The following is an 18478-nucleotide window of genomic DNA, read 5'->3' on the forward strand; positions in this document are numbered from 1 at the left end:
ATCTTTGAAAAAGGCATACTTAGATTTAGCCGCTGGGGGAACTTCGTCCTCAATCACCAAGGCTGTGCGGACCGCCCGAATAAGTCCAGGAATATATACTTTGGACTTAGCATCAGCGTCCTTAGTATGGAAAGGTTCCTGATCGTAAGGATCCAGAATCTCCCCATCATCAGACGTCCCTTCGTCATCCTCATAAGGAGCGGACAGAGACGCCACCGGCCTTTTATGAGGCCGCATCACAGACTCCCCTTGCAACACATCCGACAAGTGCTGTACAGAACTCGTCAGGGAGTTAACCCACGCTGGCTCCTGAGAACCCGGGAGCGGGGAAATAGGGAGACTGTGGGGTACCACCAATTGTCGTGGGAACCCCTGCATGGGTGACGACACCACAGACTGCTGGGACAAACCCATCGGAGTAAACGCGGGCTGCGGAGCTAACTGGCCCACTAAAGCTGTTAACGCCTGAGCGAAACAAGCCCAGGGCGGCTCCTGTACCGGTGCTGTAACCGTAATAGGCCGCGCCATGGACAAACACTGCCGGCAAAGGCCCTCCGCGCTACCCTCCCCCTCCGCTAACGGTACTTTGCACGTGGTACACTGTAGCCGGAGGGGAAAATCACTTTCAGACATTATGGCACCACGTATGTGACCTCTCTCACCAATTAAGTATTAAATAGGCGAGAGACCACCCTGCAGCACCGCACCGCAAGGGCTTTAGCAGAAAGAACAGGGACAGTAATAAAGCTGACAGTTTAGAGAAGAAAAGTTACAGGCAGCGCTAGCACAGTCACATACAATGCAGAGAAATAACAATTCCTGCACTAACAGCGCTGATCACTCAACTACACAGACACAGGGCCTGGTAGGACACAGCGCTGCATACACAGACCTGAGCCACAGCGGAGGAGAGGTATGCGGGGGGACCCAGACCACGATGCTTCCTTCCAGACTTCCAGCAGCGTTCACCATGCGTTGCAGAGAAGATGGCCGCCGAGGAGCAGAGAGAAGCTGGCCTGGGGGAGGAGCGCTGACACAGGACCAGTCAGCACAGTGCAGAGAGGGCTGTGTGCAGCGGGGGAGGCGCCGGCTGTGAGACAGGGAAGGCGCGCTCCCCTGGCATGCATTTAACCCCTGGGACGCCGCAGCGCTACCGCTCTGCTGCGGTCCGCTGTCCCAGGGGGTAGTGGAAGCGCAGGTTGGTCGCCTGGCTCCACGCTGCAGCCAGTCCCCAGGGAGCCCCCTGCCTGGGGACTTAGGACCATGTGATCAGCGGGGACCCACCGCGGGACCCCGCTGCTTACCTCTGTCCCCCTTGAATCCGGCCATGGTCCGGAGCATCTGGGGTCACCGCTAGCTGTGACCCCAGACGCCCACCAGCATCCCCGGATCAGTACCGGCGTTCTGGTACCGGCGGGGTGTAGGGAAGACAGCATGGACGTCAGGACTGACTGTACATGCTGTTCATCCAGATGTGCAGCCACAGCTGCATGAAGAAAAAGCTTCAGGGGCTCTTCTAGCCCCCACTCCAACAGGTGCACCCGACTCCGGCCGGGCACCAAACTAAACTGAGGTGCCTTGGCCCGGGGGCGGGGTATAGGAGGGGGACCTAGTGCATCCTGGGAGGCTGAAAGCTTAACTCTTTGGTGCCCTGCGACTGACGTCACACCTATACCCCAAGGTATCCTGTGGATACCCTATGGACCCTGAAGTAGAAAGTAAGACTTTCCTTAGTAATAGTATATGTGAAGAGGGTTTGAATATTCAAAAATATAACACATTTGCCACTAAGTTCATTTTCTAACTGGTGTCACAAGATCAGACAAAAGTTAGCAGACCTCAATTTAACATTCGACATTTAAAGATAGCCTAAACTCTCCCATTCTTAGGAAACCCTCCCTTGACCTGGCCTCTTTACTACTGCATCATTTCCCTCCTTACCCTACGCCTCAAAGGTCTTTGAGAAGTTTGTCTTTCACTTCACCTCCTTCCAGTCCTCCCATTCCCTCTGGCTTTTAATCTCTCCATTCCACAAAAACTGTCCTCATCATAGTGTCTAATGATGTACTGTGCCAAATCTAAGGGTCAATTTTCCATAGTAATATAAACTAAACCTAACAAAGTATTTCAGCTCCCACTGCCATTTACCCCGAGCTGAAATACTCGGGGCAAATGGCAGCGGGAGCTGAAATACTCGGGGCAAATGGCAGCGGGAGCTGAAATACTCGGGGCAAATGGCAGCGGGAGCTGAAATACTCGGGGCAAATGGCAGCGGGAGCTGAAATACTCGGGGCAAATGGCAGCGGGAGCTGAAATACTCGGGGCAAATGGCAGCGGGAGCTGAAATACTCGGGGCAAATGGCAGCGGGAGCTGAAATACTCGGGGCAAATGGCAGCGGGAGCTGAAATACTCAGGGCAAATGGCAGCGGGAGCTGAAATACTCAGGGCAAATGGCAGCGGGAGCTGAAATACTCAGGGCAAATGGCAGCGGGAGCTGAAATACTCAGGGCAAATGGCAGCGGGAGCTGAAATACTCAGGGCAAATGGCAGCGGGAGCTGAAATACTCAGGGCAAATGGCAGCGGGAGCTGAAATACTCAGGGCAAATGGCAGCGGGAGCTGAAATACTCAGGGCAAATGGCAGCGGGAGCTGAAATACTCAGGGCAAATGGCAGCGGGAGCTGAAATACTCAGGGCAAATGGCAGCGGGAGCTGAAATACTCAGGGCAAATGGCAGCGGGAGCTGAAATACTCAGGGCAAATGGCAGCGGGAGCTGAAATACTCAGGGCAAATGGCAGCGGGAGCTGAAATACTCAGGGCAAATGGCAGCGGGAGCTGAAATACTCAGGGCAAATGGCAGCGGGAGCTGAAATACTCAGGGCAAATGGCAGCGGGAGCTGAAATACTCAGGGCAAATGGCAGCGGGAGCTGAAATACTCAGGGCAAATGGCAGCGGGAGCTGAAATACTCAGGGCAAATGGCAGCGGGAGCTGAAATACTCAGGGCAAATGGCAGCGGGAGCTGAAATACTCAGGGCAAATGGCAGCGGGAGCTGAAATACTCAGGGCAAATGGCAGCGGGAGCTGAAATACTCAGGGCAAATGGCAGCGGGAGCTGAAATACTCAGGGCAAATGGCAGCGGGAGCTGAAATACTCAGGGCAAATGGCAGCGGGAGCTGAAATACTCAGGGCAAATGGCAGCGGGAGCTGAAATACTCAGGGCAAATGGCAGCGGGAGCTGAAATACTCAGGGTAAATGGCAGCGGGAGCTGAAATACTCAGGGTAAATGGCAGCGGGAGCTGAAATACTCAGGGTAAATGGCAGCGGGAGCTGAAATACTCAGGGTAAATGGCAGCGGGAGCTGAAATACTCAGGGTAAATGGCAGTGGGAGCTGAAATACTCAGGGTAAATGGCAGTGGGAGCTGAAATACTTGGGGCAAATGGTAGCGTAAAGGCAAGAAAAATAACTGTCCCTGAACATTTATTGTAAACATATTAGTAATCACCTGTTTCTCGTGAGCAGGCAACTTGCTCCATTCGCTGCCCACTATTCTGGTGATCTCTGGAAATGGAACATCTGGCCGCTCAGCCCTTAGCTGCTCCCGCCTCTCATTCATAAAGCGCACATATCCGGTCAGTGGTGCTTTAGGGGCATTGTTATCTCGGGGGCTTCTTTTCCTCTTGCGTCCTTTGGTCCAGCCACCTCGCCGAGGTCTTGCCTGCTGTAAGAGTATAAGAGCAGTTACAGAGGTAACAGCATGCTATATTTCACTTCCATTCCTGGTCACTAGACATTTTATAAGCATCATTGTGTCACTTTAAAAATGGAATAACTAATATCACTTCTCCATCTTTCCCCCATACTATGCAGTTATCTGCTCTTTTAATGCTACCTTACTATTCTCCATCTCACCTCTTCATCTTGTTTCACCTCTCCGCTATCTACCACCTGCTGTTCCACATTTTGGTGTAGTGTCAGGTCTTTGTCTTCTTGCAGGGAGGATGGTTCTTGTGGCCCTTCATGAATCTTGGAGCAGTCCGTGCTCTGGGCCCTGAGAGAAAGTAAAATATTACTTTTACAATAGTCCACCCTGCTTTTTTTATTAGAACATGTCTCTTAGCACAATTAACAAAGATTATCAGTCTGCGAGAGATCTATGTTCAAGCAATATCAGATGTTATGTGAGTGAATTACAAAGTAAGTAGGTATTGTGCAGCTTCTAGTAAAAGCACAAATTACAGGAACATTTAATTATCAGGCCAGGCACATATGTTTACCAACATGCACAAAGATAGAACGTAAAGCAGAAATGGTGAAGGAATACATCTATGCTTGAGCAGGCCATAAAACTCAAACATTTTATTCCCTACTACCTAAATTTAGGAGAAATCACATGCATGTGTGTATATGTATATAATTTTTTTTTTTTCTATTATTATTTCAAAAATGTAATTCTAAATACACGAGTGAGAAGGCGGTGTCCAACAGTTACAAATGAAAACCAGAGCAGGGCTCTTACATCCAGAGATTAATCCAGCCATGACTATAATATGTTTCAATTACTTCAGTTTGCTCTTAAGTTTTGTTTTTTAAACTCCACTTTCACAAATGTCTCCATTATTTAACTATTAGATGTACAGGTTTGTAAATAGGTAAAGATTGTACCAAATAAATGTTGATAAGTGGAATTTTAAAACAGGAACTGTGTGTAGATGGATTGATAGTAGTTAAATGGATATTAGTAGTTAAATGGTCTGAGTAAGCCAAATTATTTACACCAGGGATGGGGAACCTCAGGCCCGGTGTCGTATAAGGCCCCCGGAATAATTTGGTCTGGCCCTCTGAGCTTTTTTTCTGCTAGCCTCATCTGGCTAGTAGGGTTCCTAGAATGGCACCCTGCAGTCAGAATCTATGCAGCAGTGCCACCTGGAGCGTCCTTACGATGCTTCAGATGGTCACACCGCTCCCCTTACAGCTCCCCGGAGCATCCTTAGGATGCTTCGGGCATTGCTGCAATCACCGGCAATTGTGGCCCCGTCCACATGTGATGTCACATGGAGGGTGCGTAGCCTGTACTACAGGGCCCGCCAATAGTTATATTATAATATATATATACATATATATTATATATATATATATATTGGGATTGTACTATAGGATTGTTAGGAGAGGAGTTTGTGGAGTCTTAGCTGATGCTATGCAGATTTAGGAGTCTAGTTACTAAGCAGTGTTATGAGACAGAGTGAAAAGTGATAAGTCTGTGATAAGGTGCCAGCCAATCAGCTCCCAACTGCCATCTCACAGGCTGTGTTTGAAAAATGACAGTTGGGAGCTGATTGGCTGGCACCTGATCACAGACTTTTCACTCTGTCTCATAACACTGCTTAGTAAATAGACCCCTCTGTACTGTACTCTCTAATCTGGTTCTCCCTCCCACCCTCCCTATTTCTCTGTTGTGTGTGTGTAAATACTGTATTGGTTGTGCTCACTCAAATGCAGACCACAAGGAACAATAATATGGAATAATACCAGGGGGGTTCCCTTATAAAATGTTTTTTAAAGTGCCTGTAGTCACAGAATAAAAAAACATTAGGTTTAAACCAAGGGAACTTAAAATAGCCAACCCAGTCAGCATACTTGTTGGAATATACTGTAAACTTGCACTCTCTGCAACTATGCCTTCAGTATTATTTAAATTAGCTGTTTCTGTAGATCCTGTGACACTAATCCCATGTTAGCATGTAAAACCAGGAGGCGGTCTTGAAAGTAGTAATACATCTTAAGGTGCATACACACACAACGATTTTTTGAATGATTATCGTTAAACGATATCGTTTAACAATAATCGTTTCTAAAAATCGTTCACTTTCTGAGTCAAACGATGAACGATTATTGTTCATGCGCGTTCACGTTTGTAGTTTGTAGTTCAGTCAGACTTGTCAACTCAACGATTTTCATTAAGTTAATATGCAAAAATCGTTTGTAGTTCATAAAAATCGTTCATTACATTTAAATGAACATAGTGAATGAACAACTTTAGTAAATGATTTTAGTTCATTTTTTCAAGGTAGAAAATCGTTTACTAAAATCGTTCATTAACTCAATCGTTGTGTGTGTATGCAGCTTTAAGCTGCATACACACACAACGATTTTTTTAATGAACGATTTTAGTAAACGATTTGTTCCCTTGAAAAAAATTTACTAAATTCGTTTACTAAAGTTGTTCATTTACTAAATGTCATGAACGATTTTTATGCACTACAAACGATTTTTGCCTATTCCCTTAATGAAAATCGTTGAGTTGACAAGTCTGACTGAACGACAAACGACAAACTACAAACATGAACGCGCATGAACGATAATCGTTCGACTCTGAAAGTGAACGATTTTTGCAATAAATTATCGTTAAACGATATCGTTTAACGATAATCATTAAAAAAATCGTTGTGTGTGTATGCAGCTTTAGAGTTTGGTGAGGTCAGAGGAGCAGCGAGCAAGCTTCTTCCAACACACGGCATACTCACAGTCACTAATACTCATGTACATTTAAATCTACCCAGCATTCACAACATCCATGAAAACGTCTAAAAAGGCAAAAATAGAGTACAGAGCTGCAACACAGTAAATATAGCATATTTTTTTACTTATATTCTGTCTGTTCATATATCTGTTGAATGTGTAGTTGAATGTATGACAGGATTGCTGAAGTGCAGTGTCAGAAAGGCGGTTTAGACACTGATTTAGTATATGCTACTTTACTGGAAGCTAAGACAGCAATTTCAACAAAAGGCAACAATATAGGCATCAAAGAAGTCCTGAAGCAAATCTGGCAATAGTCCAGTCTGGAGGGTCAGTGTTAGATACTTAGCAGTCGGTGAGTACAGAATGGAAATAGAAAAATACAGTGGCATGTTCCACAAATTAATGTAAATATTATGAGGACTATCAGATTCAAACAGAGCATAGAAGTAATGCAATTGTTGTAAATGAAAAGTAAATAGGCTTGCAAAAGTGGAAACCATAAAAAGACAGAATAATTTAGTGATGCAATTGTCACAATTTCTTATAAAAACATAGCAAAATTAAACATGAGCAGCTTAGTTACACAATAAAGGACAGGTTCTTTATAATATTATCTTCAATTTCCTCTATCTATAAAGGTGCCCATCCACTAGCCGATTACACTGTACGATTGCACGATTACGACATCGCAATCGTGCAAACGCTCAGTAATTGGCCGCAAATCGTGCATCCAAATGTTGGAAACGACCAGCGATGAGTGCTCCCGCTGGTCATTTCCGACATCAATCATCGGCCGAACATCCAGGCCAATCTGCCGATAACAAGAGATTGGCCATGTACGGGGATGATTGATGTGCCTACACTGAACAATCAATCGTTCAGTGTAGGCACTGCACCCCCTAGGGGAACGTGTCGTAATCATACAGTATTTCCCTGATCCACTAGTGGATGGGCACCTTTACAGCTGGGGTAGGCAGTGTGTGGCACTCAAGCTGCTATGGAATTACACATGTCAACATGCCTTGCTAAAGCTATAACATGCCCTAACAGTAAAACAGTAGCATGACATCATGGATGTGTAGTTCCACTTCAGATGGAGTACCCCACGTAGCCAACCCCTGTGTTAAAGTTTTGCTTGAAAACTCTAGGATACTCTTGGAGCAATTTTGCCTCATACAACTTAGTTTTATTGATGCTGTCATAAAAGATCTTTAAAAAATAATGATATTTGAAATGTCTATCAAGTCCATTTGAAAGGCAGTAAATAGTTTGGTCTTAAAAAAAAAACAGTCACAGGTAAGGAGGACAACACATTTTTGAAGTTTTAGGGGTATATTTACTAAAGTACGAGTTTATAGAAGAGGAGGTATATATGAAACTTGCTGAAACATTTGGTAAGGAAAGTGAACTGAACTCCTTTAAAGTGTCAGCATTTTGTGGTGACACTATAGCTGGGCTGTTATTAAACTCTGAATGGTCATTGCTGGCTAGGTTTTATAAAATTCTCATTATGGAGTAAGGATGGCTAGATGAGGGCAGTGTGGGGTGTAAAAATTTAGAGATGAGCAGTTCGGTTCTACTCCGTTATGTTCGGGTCTGAAAAGCGGCATCTTATTGGCTATCCGGCTCTCGCGTGTTTTGGATAGCTAATAAAATAAATCCAAAATGGCGCTAATTTGGCTAAACAAGCATGTCAACCCCTTTAGTATACATAATGCAGGAGTAGGCAAAAGAAAAAGGAAAATTCTAAAGTCAGAGGGTCAAATCTAGGAGCCAGGAGGATTTTATAATGCTTTTAGTCCAAGAAGTATTGGTTGATGCTTCAAGTTTGATAGTAATAACTTTACGGATATTTTAATTCCACCCTGTAGACTCTTATATTGACTTTAGGGACAGAGATGTCTCATTTGTTTCCAAGATTAAATGTCTTTTTCTATTATAGGTAAAGCAAGGCAAAAACCACAGTTCGTTAAGAAAAAAAAATTATTAAAAACAAAGAAAATACTACCAAATGTTTTGCATCAGCTAGGGTTTTTTTTTATAAGCAGATTGGGATCATAGAAGCATCACAGATAGAGAGTAAATAGATATCTTCAGTCTGTAACATATAATACAGTGTTATAAAACACAGTATTATTCAATGGTAGGCAACCCTAGGTTCTAGTGCCACAAGATGGCACTTGAAGTTTTAAATGACACCCACAGTATAAGTCCCTCTCCTACTAGACACGCTCTTCCCACCCTACACAAAATTCTCTCTCACGGGGGAGACCTTTTTGGAGTACTAGACCCTCCTCAAATCTAAGAACTCAAGCATGGTCTGCATACCAAGCCACTGATGAGTGAACACTGCCACAGGTAGTCCTGCTCACAATCAAACAGTATAACATTAAGAAGCATATTTTTGTCTCTTAATTATTAACCTAAACAGGGCAAAATAATTTCCAATAAAAAAAGGACAGGGATACATACCACTAACATTTCACTTGCCCATCTATTACTTCTGTAAATGCGGTCATGGTAATGGCCCTTTGGAAATGTATTTGGCTTGTAATATTGAACATCTAGCACCCAACAATGAAAGTTACCTACACCTTGTATTGTTAAGAAAAAAAAATCAGAGGGCTAATTACTAAACACATCTCTCACACTTACCCAGTGAATGGTGGGTCTACATTCTCTTTGGTTTCCTCAGAGTCACCAGAGGAAGGTGGAACAAGAGGAACAGCACTCTCCATCTAGAAGAAACAAAATTAAACAGTGAGCACTATATCATCTACCTTCCCTGCACTTAGGAGAGCCCATCTTTATAGCTATAAATTATAGTGTGTATAGATAGCCTTAAGCTTCATTACTAAGCATGTGAATGCAATTATATATTCAGATATTTATCCTTTCATGCAGTTGTTCGGTTGTGATAAATAATCAATTCAAGGTTTATTCTAATAGAGGGGACATATGATTAGCACTACACAATTCTGGCCTTTGTGGATGATGGACAAAATAGAGACCATTGCTGAATAACACGAAAAGCACATGACCATACAATACATGAATTTACAAAGAGCACAGACTAAAATAAAAATGAAAACCCATTCAGTACAGGAAATGCTGTAAGTGGGTGTTGCTAGAAAATTTTGACTTCCTAAAAGATGGTCTTCCTGTGAGCTCTACAGATGTGTCCAACCGTAGTTTAACAAATCATATACATTTCCTTTAGCTCAGGAAGGCAGAAGTTGGTGAAGAATAATAGGAGGTGAAAGTGTAAAGGCTGCATCCTGACCCCTGACCAGGTTCAACATGAAAATAGAGCAATAATACTGGGTGGTTATTAAGTATCCAAGAGAGTGTGGTCTCTCCCGTGTGCAGGTAAACTGCTCAATACACCTACTAGATCTAGACCCATACATTGTTAGTTTCAGGAGACAGCATTTCCCCTATAACATTGTGAGCAGAGCCCCCTTACTGCTCTGTACTTGGCAGTCTTATGCTGCCCATCCACTAGCAGACCATAGAAATGACAGCACGATTACAACATTGTAATTGTGCTGTCATTTCTATGTCTGTGATGAGACTACACTGAACGAGCAGTCACTCAGTGCAGGCTCAATCAATCATCTGGCAACATGCTGAACCTGACGTTATCGCCAGGTTGACTAGCATGTTTGCCCGATGATTAATGTCAGAAACGACCAGTGGGCGCGCGCATCGCTGGTCGTTTCCGACTATAAAGTACCTGATTTGCTGACGATTTGCAAGCGATTACACGATAATGACTTCGTTATCGTGCAATCGCCTCTCAAAATCACCTAGTGGATGGGCAGCATTAATATGCCAACTCCCGTTTTATTATGGTGTTCCCAATTGTAATGCACAACGCCATATAAATAAAATAAATAGCGTTAAAACTATTCAGCTAAGACAGTTTTGTCAAACTCGGGCCCTTCAGCTTTTGTGGGACTACATATCCCAGCATGCCCTGCCACAGTTTTAGCTTGCCCTAATAGCAAAACTGTGGCACTGCATGCTGGGATGTATAGTTCCATTGCAGCTGGAGGGCCTGAGTTTGACACCACTGAGCTAAGATGTAGAAGTAGAGTTTGAGAACAAAAGCTCATCAACCTGGGTAAAGGATTATATGTTTACATTTATTGAATATATCAAATTATAAACAAATGTGTCATTTTCATTCAGACTTAAAACAATGCTTTAATACAGTATTATATGTTGCAAATTTAAAATACAATTTAAAAGTTGCTTCTGGGATACACAAAATACTTCAAAACTTGAGGGTTATAGGTTATATGAATTTATATTAAAATGGAAATTATATAAAGTGTTACTGTAAAAAAAAAATGTTTGTTCTTGTGCACCGCTTCTAGAGAAGCGAATCCCGGGATCCCAAACTGCGGGATTTCCGGGATTTAGTCTCAAAATGTCTAGGATTTTAATCCTGGAATTTCAGGATTAGTTCAGCCACGGCCTGGACCATGACCTTTAAACTACAATACGGTGGTGGCGTGACGTCATAGGTCACGCAGCCACTCGCCGTCAGTCCAGTCCACACAGTACAGGAGAGACTCCGTAGACCGCAGTGTAGTGGCTGAGGTGGCCGAGGAAGGGACTGAGAAGCAAAGCTCCTCTCTTCTTCCACTGTGTGACCTTTATGCAAGTTGAAGTGACTGAGCATAAGACGAGTGACACAGTGAGTGTCTGACAGGTGGGTCAGGGTCATTCTTCAGTGGGGGGCTGCGGAAAATATTTTAACTGTGGGGACAATAAATGCGTCTTATTTTTTTCCTGTGGGGGCCAATGTGTGTAGTTTTTATTACTGTGGGAACAGATTTCACACTTCTATTTGTGGTCAGTCAGTCTGAACTCGCCTTAGAAAATGGACAGAATAATAATAATAATAGTTTCTTTGTACAACTCAATCCCGGGACTGAGAATTTTTCAATCCCAATTCAGGATTACAAAAATGGGACGGGATTGACTTCCCTTACCTCAACTACAGTGTCATTTGTACTTGATGAAGTGCTGCATGGTTTCTCTCTTTATATATCTATATTCACACACACATATACGCGTTTTCTTTTCTCTTTTAGAATTCAAGAAAATGGTTATCCTGCCATTGTGGTTGCTAGTGTGGTGTTAAACATACACTAGATCATTTCTACCTAATACCCTGAATTGGTTAAGAAGATAATAAAATATCCAGCATCCTTCATGAACTGCTAAAGAAAAAAAAAAGGAAAAAAATAGAACTTATTTTCACAATGTTGACGATGCTTCTCCATAGAAAAATATAGCACCACCTACAGGCCGAACTTCAGAGAACAATCTAATAAATGTATTTTTGTAACAAAACAAAATCTATTTTAGTTCATACATAAGGCACTAAATGAAACATCTGTATTATTAGCCGAGATGGTTGCAAACAGGTAAATTCAATAAAAATAATATAATTTTAATTAATTGTTAGAGATATTAAAACCTAAATGAATCAGTTCTTCCAGGAACAAATTTGGTTTTTACTCCAGGCAGATTGATGATGCTTGATTTTATGACTAGGCATTACATAATCCAGTTTGGAAACGTTAGATCATTACAATAGCAAAATAATTACAGATTATTAGAAAACCTAATCTTACCCAAAGTAAGCACATTGAGAAGCAAATTCCATAAATATAAGCCTTACCTACATATAACTAAATGAACCTGATCATTCATAACAGAGTCCAATACTTAAGCTTGCAAACAACATATAGATAAAATAGATACAGGTAGTAAGACAAAGTATGTGTATACCATAAAAAGGAAAAATTTATATATAATCACAACCAATATTATAATAATCATAGGGTCATAAATATTATCAATGGCCAAATTTGACATATTGATCATTATTGTTAGGACAGTACAAAATTAAGATTCCTTGGACAATCTGTACACAAGAGCTCTGTGTATTATAACTCTACTAGTAATAGGGCAGTCACCCTGACATGCTATTACTGATATTACCATAATGATAAGGAATTTAACTTCAAAACTTAATTTATCTATATGTAGGGACGTGGAGAGGGGTTGTGGGGGAGGGAGTGGGTACTACTTACCTGGTCTGTCTGAAAAAGCCCAGCGGTGGCCCGGGTCAGTAGCACATCGGGCAGGGAGAGAGTAGAGAGACTCTCTCCCCACTCTGTTCTGTGCTGGGCTGCGGAGGGTCCAGAGAGGCTGCTGCTGCTCTCCCTGCAAGTGTTACAGGGTGGTGGCCGATCGCACTGTTAGCCCACCCCGTGGATTCTGGACCTAAAAAATAAAATAAATAAAAACCACAAAGGGAGGGGGCATGGGCACGCCTCAGATATTTGGCCTCACCCCCTCCCTTTACCTGAGCCCGCCAATGCTCATGACGGCCCTGGCTAGATGTGCGGCAATGTTGCTGAATATAGTTTTAGGTTTTCACATACTGGCCCCGATTTAGGGTTAGGAGGAAATAAAAAAACCAGGAGTAATTTACTTTTGGAACAATCCTTATTGCAATGAAAGCGGAGCAAATGCATTTACTTTCTTGCATGCAGCAAATACTGAGCAGCTTTGTGTTTACACTGAAATATAGAATTAAGCATGAACACAACCATTCCCAAATGTAACATTTTCTGCACATTGTGAATCCACCCCAACCTGCATTGCAACATCAATTTGCCAAGGTACAATTTGCTCCTTTTTTGAGTTGCTCCTAAAGGCCCCCATACATGGGGCGATATGCACCTTGCGATGCAACTGCCGATCCAATGGCCGACACACGGAGCGATCGGGTGGCCGCCCACCCGATATGCCTGCACCCCCCTCCCCCACCAGCATAGCGCCACATAGGAACGTACATCGCATCCACAGATCAACTTAACATGCAGAAAGATCTGGAGGTGCGATGTACGATCCCACGGGAGTGCGCACTGGCACATATTATACCCACACATGAAACGATATTACAGTGATATCGTTCCAATCCGTCGGATCGGCTGCTATATCGCACAGTGTATGGGGGCCTTTACTCTATACACAGACTTCAACAAAGCAAACTCAGGGGTTGTCTTCTACATAGCCGTCTACTCTCCCAGAAGGTGCGGGAGAGTCCTCCGCACCCCCTGAAGAGTGTATGGATCTCCCAGATCCTGGCCACTTCCTAGTGAAGTGGATAGGATGGGGAAAGAATACAGAGATTGTGGGTCCATATGGATGGGGAGGGGGGGATAAAATGACACGAATCACATCATGTTAGCCCCTCCCCTTTCTCACAGATCCACAATTTGCGGCATTTTACTGCGACAAGGGTAGGCCTAATAACGTGACAGCCCAGCCCCAGTCCCCGAAGTGGCCAGTTGCTTCTCCTTTCTTGGCTTCTCACAAAAAGGAACAACAAAAAGGTCTTCTACTGCTTTCCCTGTAATCTTTTTGCTTCTCTGTATTCGGTCCCCTCCTACAGCGATGTGGAACAAATACACTGGCACTACTCCACATTTCCTACCACTCACTATAAGCTACGAAGTAAACATTTTGCACCTTGAAAATAGATTTAAAAATGTCACTACAAAATGTAATATAGAGTTAAGCAGTGTGAAATCAGAGCTAATCAGTACGTGTACAGCATGCAAGAATATACAATAATAATAATTTTTTAAAAACTTTGTATGTGTACACCTTGTACTGTAACAGTGTTTGGTCGGCTGCAAATTCTGCACCGGTGCAAATTTACACACAGCTCTAAGGGGCCTGCCGTTTCTGCATACTTGTACGGTTTGTAGCTATGTACTAACAGCCTAAGGCAGGAGATTTCTGTGGCAGAATGCTAGTTAACGCTGCAGATAGCGGTGGCCATTATTATCAATGGGCACTACAGGCTGACTCCTATATACCACACTCCGAAAAGCAACGCTTTTTGTATTTTGGCCCTGTTAGTTTAGATCATCTTCAGACGGTTTAAACAGCTTTAAGTCTATGGAGGAGTACAAGCAGGAGAGAGATCTTCCAGTATCCTTTGGCGGCGGAGACGGACATTGTGCGCATGCGCAGTGCCCGCTTCTCCTGGAAAGACTTTTACAAAATGCCAGGGATATAACTCGCAGGGAGAGTGGTTATCACAACCACTGTCCCTGCGAGTTTCCCTTAGTACATAAAAGGGATATTTTCATTAACAATTTAAATATCTGCCGCAAAATGGATACTTAATAATCGCACTAGTTCTCTGATTATTAATACATAGGCCCCTAAGTGAGTGCCTAAGGGATTGAAAAATCAAAGGACAAGTGGCAGATCAGGAAACAAGGTAAAGAAAATCAATGTAAGCATCTTTGCTGTCAGCAGCAAATACAAAACAGTAACAGTTTTAGGAGATACATAAGTTTTACAAACATCCTTATCACTTATACTCTATTTGCGAGATTATTCCCACTTTAAATTACTGTTTCCGAAATAAGATTTTCAGGATATAATCTCATTTTGTTTTATCAATTTAAATGTTTGATTTGCTATTAACCAATATGGAAAGAGACAAAACTTTATACACCCTTATTAATGTTCTCTATATGTGCTTTGTTCCAGAAAACAAAGGGAAAAATGGCCTAAAAGCAGCTTGCTGGTTACTGATCTAGCTAAATGTTACATCTGCTCAGATTTAAACAAGTTAATCTATCTAAAAGAAAAATAACCTTCCCTTAGGGAAAACATAGTTTTTCCCTAAGTGGTCAAACATAATGAGTGGCTGCTAGTATCTCATTAATTACTATAGTAAATTCAATAACATGATAATAAAATCTGTGAGCATATTTTACTATGTTTATCTATTGAATAACCGTTGCCAATGAAATACTACTAGCAATTCATCACATTACAATCCTTCAATCAGTAGCAATGCTTCAGCATTATATTTGAAATCGTGAGAAAACAACACTGGTATTAGAGGACCAAATAATTTCACACACTACAGAATAAATAATTCAAAGTTATAAAAATAGTCTGATCCCTAAGTACAGAGATGCACATTATATATTTTCACTTCTACATTCTATATACAGTTAGTAGTAGTCGATAAAGATTATTTTGAACTGAACATATTTTTGCATTTAATAGGTGGGAACTTATGGTGCATACACACGGTCAGATTTGCTAGATCATCGATAACAATGAACGATAATGGTGAACGATATTAACGATTTCATGATCAATGAATGATTTCTGACAGTATTTAAATGAATGATATCGTCCAAATCTGACTGTAAACACAGTCGATTTCAGATATAGTTATCTGACATGCGGGCACACGCATCGTTCGTCGATGCATGCCAAACATGTCAACGATATGAGCGATGTAACGATTTTTACAATCGTGTGTACCCTCCATTAGACACAGACAGGAGAAAATACAAATATTTTCCCATCTGCAACAAAGCACTGCCAGATGATGGTCAAATTAAGAAACTTATTAAAATGCTTGTATTGCATTATCATGGTAAGATAATAAAAGTACTATACCAAGAATAAATGTATGTATGTAACTTCTCAAAAGAAAAATGTCCATGTAGAGCCTCTTCAAAAGAATGCGTGATATAAAGAATTTGCACTTGTGTGAGAATAACATATAAAATATTAGCTAGACCAGGGGCAAGCAACCCTTGGCACTAGTGCCACAATGTGGCAAATTAGGATGTTTAGGGGTATATTTACTAAAGTGCAGGTTTTTAGAAATGGTGTTGTTGCCCATAGCAACCAATCAGATTCTACTTATTTATCTAGCACCTTCTAGAATAGGGGTGGGCAAATAGCGGCCCCCAACTGTTGCAGAACTATTCATCCCAGCATGCCTAGCAATAGTTTTGCTATTTGGCCATGATAAAACTGTTGCAAGGCATGCTGGGATTTGTAGTTCAATAACAGCTGGAGGGACATTTATTGCCCACCCCTGTTCTAGAAGATAATAGCTAGAACCTGATTGGTTGCTATGGGCAACAACTCACTTCTAAAAACCTGCACTTTAGTAAATATACCCCTTGCAGGGTCAGTCCCTCTCCTACTGGGCTAGATGCTCCCCTCTTACTCCATTTCTTTCTCCCATAGAGAGACTTTTTGGCACGCTCTACCTTCTGAAAACCAGAGAACCCAAATGCAATCTGCATACTCTGTGTAGACTGGGCCTCTGGTGAATGAACCCTGTTCACTGTTAAAAAACCGTACAAAGTTCTGAAGTATGTCTGTCTAGACCAGGGTTTCACAAATTTTTCTAAAATCTAGGAGCCAGAATGAAAGTATAGGACCACCGTCCCAATATAATATAAGAAATATATATTTTTATAATCTATTTTCCCCAAACCAATAAGGACATGTAATTATTGGACTAATTAAGCTAATTGGATACTTCTAATTAGCCTAATTATTCATTAGAGGAGTGTCCAAGGGGTTCTGAATCATGTCTGGACATTTTTAACTCAAAATAAGGATTTTCCCTGATTGGTATTAATATATGTGAATGTATTAATATTCATGTTTATCTATTAAAATATAAAGGATGCCAGTGTTAGCATTCTCACCCACTCCTCTATTCCAGCAATATGCAGCCTCCTCCTCTCCCCCCATGCCAGCTACCTCACCCACTCCCCATATTTATGCCAGCCTCAGCCTCCTCTTTCACTCTCCTATTCCAGCAGCCTCCTCCTCTCCCTTCATGCCAGCCTCCACTCCCCTATACCAGCCTCATCACCCAGACCTCATTCCTGTAGCCTCTTCCCAGCCTCCACATCCATTCCCCTTATGCCAGCATCAGCTTCATCACCCACTTCCCTATTCCAGCAATATGCAGCCTCCCCCTCTCCCTTAGTGTCAGCCTCCACACCCACTCCCCTATGAGTGCCTCATCCTCCTCACCCAGTCCCGTCATTGCTACAGCCTCTTCTCCCCTCATGCTAGCCTCCACACCCATTCCCCTATTCCAGTCTCAGCCTCCTCACCACTTCCCTTATTCCTGCAGCATCCTCCACACCCCTCATGTCAGCCTCCTCACACATTCACCCTCCCCTTATGCCAGTCTCAGCATACTCATTCAGTCACCTGTTCCAGCAGCATCCCCGCTCTCCCCTAATCTGCCAGTCAGCCTCCTCACCCACTCCCCCACTCATGGCAGCCTTTGCCACCTCACCCACTCCCCACAGCAGCCAGACTCCTCTCCCCAGACTCCGGTCTCCAAGTCCCCTCCTCCCTCTGCTGGCTTCTCTCTCCACACTCCTTGCTTGTCTCCTCACCTCAATCTGGTCTCCGGTTAGGTGTCTCCTATTTCTCTCAGGCGCGGTGTCCCCCTATTGATGTGGCTTTCTGGGCGCCAGTTGCATGACTGCACAATGTCATGTGCATGCAGAGAGCCAATCAAAGATCACCTGCTGTAGGCAGAGCTGGGTACAGATGTGCCCTTACCAACATTTCACATTGCGCCAAATAGTCCCATTTGGCACACAACAGATTATGCAACTAAGCCACGCCATGCATCCCACCACACAGCATTGTGCTTAGTCTGTGACTTTATACAATATCAACTGCAACGCAAAAGCGGTCCTCAAGGCACCCCAACAGTTCAGGTTTTAGAGATATCCATGGTTGAGCACAGGTGGTTAAATCAAATTGACTGAAATACTAATTAAGTCACTTGTGGTCAAGCATGGATATTCTTAAAACCTGGATTATAAGGGTGCCATGCAGACAGAATTTGGGAAAACTCTTATATAAGCCCTAAGAGTAAATCTGGGTACACATTAGCCGAAGTGTACCCAGCGCGATATTGCAGGCGATGGGACCCGTCATGCGCCAAGTGCATACATACTTGTCGATGTCGGAAATGACAGGGGGGAGGGACCAGAGCCGTAGTGAGGGTGGAACAAATGGAGCTCATGCTCCGGGCGCTGATGCCTGCAG

At 42.9% G+C, this 18478-nt stretch overlaps 1 protein-coding gene across 8 annotated transcripts in view; it reads right to left on the bottom strand.

Annotated features, from left to right (window-relative positions):
- Positions 1–18478, bottom strand: part of HMG20A (high mobility group 20A) — a 41221-nt gene that overhangs the window by 19334 nt on the left and 3409 nt on the right. For 6 of the 8 annotated variants that reach the window (XM_088443923.1, XM_088443931.1, XM_088443905.1 and 3 more), the window contains exons 3-5: positions 9182–9264; positions 3917–4055; positions 3510–3725 (exon numbers count right to left, since the gene is read on the bottom strand). In XM_088443923.1, the coding sequence (XP_088300049.1) occupies positions 3510–3725; positions 3917–4055; positions 9182–9264 (438 nt within the window). Of the gene's footprint in view, positions 1–3509; positions 3726–3916; positions 4056–9181; positions 9265–12639; positions 12833–18478 lie in introns of all 8 variants that reach the window. The other 2 variants (XM_088443941.1, XM_088443896.1) reach the window with 1 other exon arrangement.

This window comes from Taudactylus pleione, unplaced genomic scaffold (assembly GCF_031769625.1).
Source record: "Taudactylus pleione unplaced genomic scaffold, aTauple2 ptg000019l, whole genome shotgun sequence".
Taxonomy (NCBI): domain Eukaryota; kingdom Metazoa; phylum Chordata; class Amphibia; order Anura; family Myobatrachidae; genus Taudactylus; species Taudactylus pleione.